The following is a 6,925-nucleotide window of genomic DNA, read 5'->3' as shown; positions in this document are numbered from 1 at the left end:
CAGATAAACCCATCAGGGACAATAAGGGAAGAGGATACCATGAGGGTAGAGGGAAGGTGGGGAGAGAATGGGGGAACCAATCACAATTATTGATGTATAACCAACACCCCACCCTCCAGGTGACAAACAACAGAAATATGGGTGAAGGGAGATAGCAAATGGTTTAAGCTATGAAAAAAATAAAAATTTATAAATTATCAAGGGTTTAGGAGAGTGGGAGGGTAGCGGAGGGAAGAAAAAAAATGAGGCGCTGATACCGAGGGCTCAGGTAGAAAGAAAATGCTCTGGAAAGGATGATGGCAACAATGTACAAATGTGCTTGACACAATGGCTATATGGACTGTTGTAAGAACTGTAAGAACCCACAAAAAAATGATTTTTTTAAAAGCTGCATAGACCTCAAGAACTGCTGATTGCCTACCCTTGTACTAGATGATATTTATGCTGCTGGTCAATGATGAAAAATATTCTATATGCCAATGTGAAACTTAAAGGTTTTCCTCAAAATGGTACATAATCACAAAAGCTTTAACATATATAAGTATAAATATTTATGACGTAGATAATCTGAATTAAATGCATGTCCATTTCTGACAAGTTTAAACGTGCTTACAAATTCATTTTCTTATCACTGAAGTACTTCAGTTGGGAAGGAACAGAAATAATAAAACGACATTGTCTTTTCTTTCTCTTTTCTTTTAATTTTAAGAAACAAACACTTTCCATCAAAATTGTAAGCATAAAGGGGACTTAAAAAACTATACAGAGGTTTGGAATCCAAGCTCATTCATCTGGTGATGGACATCAAGTGGGCATTGGGCCTCAAAAATGAAAACCGGGTAAACTCAAATGGTAACAAAGATTATCCACTGAGCACAACCAAAGCAGTAATAAGAAAATATTTGGGGAATAAATAGGTAACACTTTAATAGATTAGAAATGATGTAAAACTAAAATTTCCTTTAAAATAAATTTATCTAAAAAGATTATAGAAAATGGGAAGGTATGCTTTTTAAAAAATACAAGTCGTTTCTGGGTTATGGAAAAGATCCATTCCTATCTTGTCTTCTAGACTTTGTAAGTCAATCTTGCCTGGTGTGTACTGTTCTTACTTAGTCTTACTTTAGTGCAAGAGAAAAAGCTGAAACCTTTTCAAGGATTCAAAAACTGTGAAGGTGACTGTTAAATTCATCTCGAAGTCAGGACAAATTTACATGACATGAAAGCAGGTCTTCATAGATGACAGCACTCTGCTCCAAGATGGTGGCCAATCATGCTACTCTGAATATGTGTCACTGACCACAGTCCTGCTAATAATTTGTTCTCTGCCTCGGGCTCTCAAAATGAGTCACTTAAGCCTTTTCCAAACCACCCACTCCATGGCTTTGACCCATAATCTTTCTTGTTCTGGGTACTTGTTTTGCTTCTCCTCAGCCATGGCAGAATTGGCTTGAAGCCTTGCAATAAAGGGCAACTAGGAGTTGACTAGAGTTGGGACATTTATAATTTGGGAACTGCCTATAAAACAATTCTGTTTCAGTGCAAATGTATTGTCAAAAAAGAGAGACAGACAGACAGACATACACATTATGTCATATGACTTAGCAGGAACAATTTCCACATCCTTTCACGCTGTTGATAATCTCATCTTGTAGTTTCTTCCGCTCAATCTCTTTGGATCTATCTTCTTTCCTTGCATCCCATGTGGCATCACCGTGGTTCTGCACACGACTGCTTTGTGCGTGCCACATTTCTGAATAGATGCTGTAAGAGTTAGCAAGCAAACTGTGGTGGGTACCACGTTCAGCTACCTTACCCTAAGAAGCAAATAAGGGAAACACAGAGATATCATATTAGTAAACTAAAGGGAAATAATCTCTAAGAATTTTTACAGATTTACATCCATTAAAAGAAGTGTCTTCAGTGACAGTTAACTAACTTACTGCCATAGAGTTGATTCCAACTCAATGACCCGATAGGACAAGGTAGAACTGCCCCTGTGGGTTGTTTAGACTGTATATCTTTATGGGAGTATAAAGCCTCATCTTTCTTTCTCAATTATAGAAGAAGATGAAATTGAGGTAAGAATGCTCTCCCCATTCGCCCAACTACCCAGTCCAATGAACAACAAAAGATCAATGCAATTTCACATATATACACACGCCTTGTTTTATTGTGCTTTACTACTTGTGCCTGACAAATGTGTTTTGTACAAATTGAGGCTTATTGGTGCCATTTTGCAAACAGCCTATGTTCACTTCCTGGCTTTAGATCACAACTTGGTAATTATCACAACAGCTCAAACTTGTACAATGCTACTGGACATTTAACAGACTCTACTCACTCACTGGCATCTAGTCAATTCTCACTCATAAGAGACTCCATGGAGCAGGGGTAGAACCGCCCCTGTGGGTTTCCAAGACTGTAATTCTTTATGGGAGTAGAAAGCCCTTTCTCGTGCAGAGGGACAGGTAGTTTCCAAATGCTAACTATACGTTTAGCAGCCCAGCGTAACCCACTATGCCACCAGGGCGCCAATGCATATAAAAGTGGTGTTTATAGTAAATACCACTTTTATATGCACTGGGAAACTAAAACAAAACAAAAAAAGAAGTGCACATCTCATTTAACTGCGATATTTACTTCACTGCCATGATCTGGAACTGAATCTGCAATATCTCCAAGGGATGTCTGGACTATATGCACTTTGTTTGAAGAAAATAATTTAATTTTTTTAACCCTCATTTTAAAGGGCAGTGAGGGAAGGTTTTTCAGGGTAATATTTTCTAAAATAGAAAATACTTAAATAAAAAGCAGTGTTAGTTATACCAGGAGAAAGACGGGACTTTCTAATCCTAGGAATCTCAGAGGGACAGACATACCCTGTCCTATAGGGTTACTGTGAGTCAGCATTGACTAGATTGCAGTCAGTTATGGTAGGGGTACCCAAAACACCTGGAATTGCACTGGGCAGAGTGGAACTGTCAGAGTACGCATTTTTCCCGCTAGGTGAGCGTCGAGCAACTCACTCTGAGTTAGTGCCCCCAGGTTCTCACTGGTCACAGTGATTTTTTCCGTAAAAGCAGTTTTGCTCAAACCTTGCTTTTTTAAGAGAACAGTGTGCAGCTGTGAAATTTTGTTTCCTGTCTGGGAAAAATGCCACAGAAACTGTTGTGATGTTGAACACTGCTTACAAGGATGGCGCTATGGAAAACTCAAGTGGTTTTCTCGTTTCTAAACAGATGAAATGCTGATTGATGACAAACTTCATTCTGCATGTCTGATAATTTCCTGAATGTACGAAAATGTCAAATCAGTGCATTTGGAGTTCATTCCACCAGGTCAGATTGTTAGTCAAGCTTTTTATTTAGAGGCCCTGAAAAGATTGTCTAACAGTGTGTGACAAAAAAGACCTGATTTGTGGCAGATGGGAGACTGGTTTTGCCACCATGACAATGCACCTGCTCACCCAGACATCTCAGTGAACCATTTTTCGGCCAAAAAAAAAAAAGGATGCCTCTCTTGCCCCAGGCAACTTACTCACCTGACCTCACTCCATGCGACTTCTTTTCGTTTCTATGAAATGAAGAGGGACATGAAAGGATAGCAATTTGACTATATAGAAGAGGTGAAGAAAAAAAACGAGGGAACTGCTGTCAGCCATCCAAACAGATGAGTTTGAAAACTGTTTCTATGAATGGAATTGCAGATTTGACAAATGTATTAAGTGTAATGGAGAGTACTTTGAAGGTCATTAGGTCATTTTGTAAAAAAAAAATTAAAAATATATAGCTTTGGGGAAAAAAATTCCAGTTTTGGGGGGTTAGCAATCGTACATCCACTCTTCATTTATCAGCATGGTGAGGTTCCAAAGAATAGATCATGTAAAAATTGGCATGCGAAAATGGAGGGTGACCACACCAAACTACAAAATGGATGATGACTGCATTATTACCATAGATACTCATGCATAAGCTTAGTTTTCCAATACATTTTTTAATGCAGCTTTTGTGGTAAAATTAAGTGCTCGGCTGATATTTGGCTCAGCTTATACTCGAGTATGTACAGTATACAACTTCCAGATTACATCATTACATAACTGCCAAATCCCGGAGAATCATGCCTCAGCCAAGTTAGCATATAATCATCACAGCCAGCATTACTCTTGCCTCATATCTTGGCATTCATTACTGCCAGCCTATGTTATTAGTAAAAAAAAATAACTGGATAGAAATTTTACTGTTGTTGTAAATGCTAAGTGCTAGAAAACAAGATAGTTGATGAGAAAAGGGAATACTGAGATTTAAAGGCTTTACAAACTATATCCCAAATCCTGTGATACTTGGGTGGGTGGGGGCGGTATGTGTGTGTGTAGATTTCTCCATGAAAAGTGTACTTCTTCAGTAGTTATCTTATCAACAAAGATAGCCCGGGTTAACACTGCATAGAAATAATGTAGATTTTGCTGTGGATTAAGCTGTGTCTCCCAGAAAGATGCTAAAGTACTAACAAAGCTTTGTCATGAATATCACATTGTTTGGAAATAGTTTTGTGTTTTTATTAATTAAATTAAATGAGATGATACCTGAGTAGGGTGGGTCATAACTTAATTCCCTTGGAGTCGAATTTTATAGAAGAGGAAAATAGATAAGATGAAAAAGCACAAAGGGGAAGAGAGAACTGAAAAAAATCAAGGAAGGATCTTCCCCTAGGGCCAACAGAGAGAGGGCGTAGCCCTGTCGACATGCTAATTTAGACTTCTGGTCTCTAGAATTGTTACACAATATATTTCTGTTCTTCAAAGTGTTCCACTTTGTGGTATTTTGACACGATCAACTTAAAAAACGAGAATAGATTCCAACATGATCTACATTTACTTTATTTCTTAACAGTTACTGTTACACATGTTAGGAGACAAAAGTTTGTCATTTCCACTGGAAGAAAATGTCTAAATGGTATGGTAAATAAAGATTTTAGAACCTTTACAAATAACCCTTTAAGCAAAATACTCTGAAATTTATCAATACCCACTTCTGAGTGGTTATTTTCAGGTTCGCGATATCTGGCAGGGACGTCTAAAAAAGACTATCTATTTCAACTGTCTGAATTCCTTTGAAACCTTAAGAGTGTAGCTCCAATCTTTCGATGTACATTATAGGCAACTTCACTGGCACAAAAGTCCCCATGGATTATATATTTTATACTTTTCTGTTTATCAAAATAAGGAAAAAGGTCTCCCAAGAATATCTTATAAAAAACGAATGGAAACGTTCAGGAAGATGACAGCATCCCCGCTTCCACCATGATCACTTATAAAAACAAACAGAACTCAGTAGTCTCAATTCTGTCAAACCTCTAAGAAGCAACTGGAAGGTTGCAACAGCTAAAAGCACTCTAAAACAAGCAAAAAGCAACTTTTAAACAATGGGAAAACTTTATGCCCCAGCATCCCTCCCTTTTCTTGCATCTGCTACAGTGGCACAGACCACGAACAACACTCTCAGAGTGTTCTCAGTGTTTCCTTCTATTGCGCATGCGTCAGAATAGACTCTCTGGCACATAACAATAACACATTTTCTATGCTCTCTGAAAATTGAGATTGAATTTTTAAGTTTTCTTATGCTCCCGGTATTGCCACCATTTTCCATGGACTCTAATATCTGCTGACATTTAACACTAGTGACTAAAAGCTCTCTATGTGTAGAGAAATGGGGTTTTCACCTGATGGGTTTCCCTGTAGGATGATCAGGTGGGCACCTGGCCATATTGTTGGGGTCCCCAGGTGCAAAATTTTATGGGGATGCTTTTGCTATTCTACCGAAGAACTCTCCAATTCTCTGCTGACGAGGAAAGGATTGGCATAGGAGAAATACACAGCTACTTAGAAAGGCTGTTGTTGCCAGACGTGTTAATCTCTCTCCCCGTGTTAATGTGGTGGTGGTTTCTTTGTAGCCAGAGCCTCTTAGATTTCAGTTCCTGACTGGTAACTCCAATCTCTTGCCAATGTGGGGCAGAAACAATCACATGGCTGTGGAGGTGAGGGAGAGGCCTGGGAGAATTCTATTTCTTATACGAGGGGGCTTCAAAAAGTTTTCAGAAAAATTCCACTATCTTTTAATTAAAGTTTCCACAACCTTTTAAAATCTCCCTCATACACTCACACCCAATTCTCTTATTTTCAACCTTCTGCCCACCCCCACTGTTTACACCAAATGTCTCCCACTCCTAAAACTTCTCAGAGATCTACAGCATGTATTACCATATCGCTCTTTATGGTCTTCTCTTTTGTGGTACATAGTATTGAGGATATTTTTAACCCCACTAATTGCCCCACCTGTGTGGAGAAATTTTCCCTAAATTTTCTGCTATCTTTTGCGTACTATTTCTTTTTCTATTGCCTTTGTCCTCATGAGTTTATACTTATTATACTTATTTTATTCCTTTAATTTTATTGAGATTGGGGGAATTAGAGATATACAAATGTGTCTAATCTTTGATGTTTAACCAAATACGGCATTTTATCATGAATACTGTATGAAACTGCTAGGGTTTACCTGCAGTTAAAGACAACTAGTAGAAACTAATGTTACAATAGTTTCACTACAAAATAAAAATCCCTGCTCTTCATAATTAAACAATATAGAAATTTCAAATCATAAATATAAAGTGCTTTGGAGATAAGTGATATGATCATTAATAATAAATTATAATCCAATTATAGTTCCAATTATAATCCAAAAACTAAGTGGCAATGTTATAACAGCATAGATACTCTGCACTTCATAGCATAAGTCAGATAAGCACAGACTTGATAAAGAAATATATATATAAAGTTCTAACTACACAGCTGGGAAGTTTAGTAAAAAGTAGATAAAAATTTACTCGTATGTAATTTTATTTCAAATTCTTGACTATCATTGCTATA

The 6,925-nt window shown here is 37.6% G+C and overlaps 1 protein-coding gene across 1 annotated transcript in view; it reads right to left on the bottom strand.

Moving 5' to 3' along the window:
• Positions 1 to 680: 680 nt before the first annotated feature.
• ABCB7 (ATP binding cassette subfamily B member 7) overlaps positions 681 to 6,925 on the bottom strand; it is a 126,661-nt gene continuing 120,416 nt past the window's right edge. The window contains exon 16 of the mRNA XM_004715891.3: positions 681 to 1,817. Coding sequence (XP_004715948.1) covers positions 1,602 to 1,817 — 216 coding nt within the window. The 3' untranslated portion in view covers positions 681 to 1,601. The remainder of the gene's footprint in view (positions 1,818 to 6,925) is intronic.

This window comes from Echinops telfairi, unplaced genomic scaffold (assembly GCF_000313985.2).
Source record: "Echinops telfairi isolate 266 unplaced genomic scaffold, ASM31398v2 ScPeMD7_34;HRSCAF=130, whole genome shotgun sequence".
Classification (NCBI taxonomy): domain Eukaryota; kingdom Metazoa; phylum Chordata; class Mammalia; order Afrosoricida; family Tenrecidae; genus Echinops; species Echinops telfairi.
The sequence above is the reverse complement of the archived record's forward strand: the minus strand, read 5'-3'. Positions and strand labels throughout refer to the sequence as shown.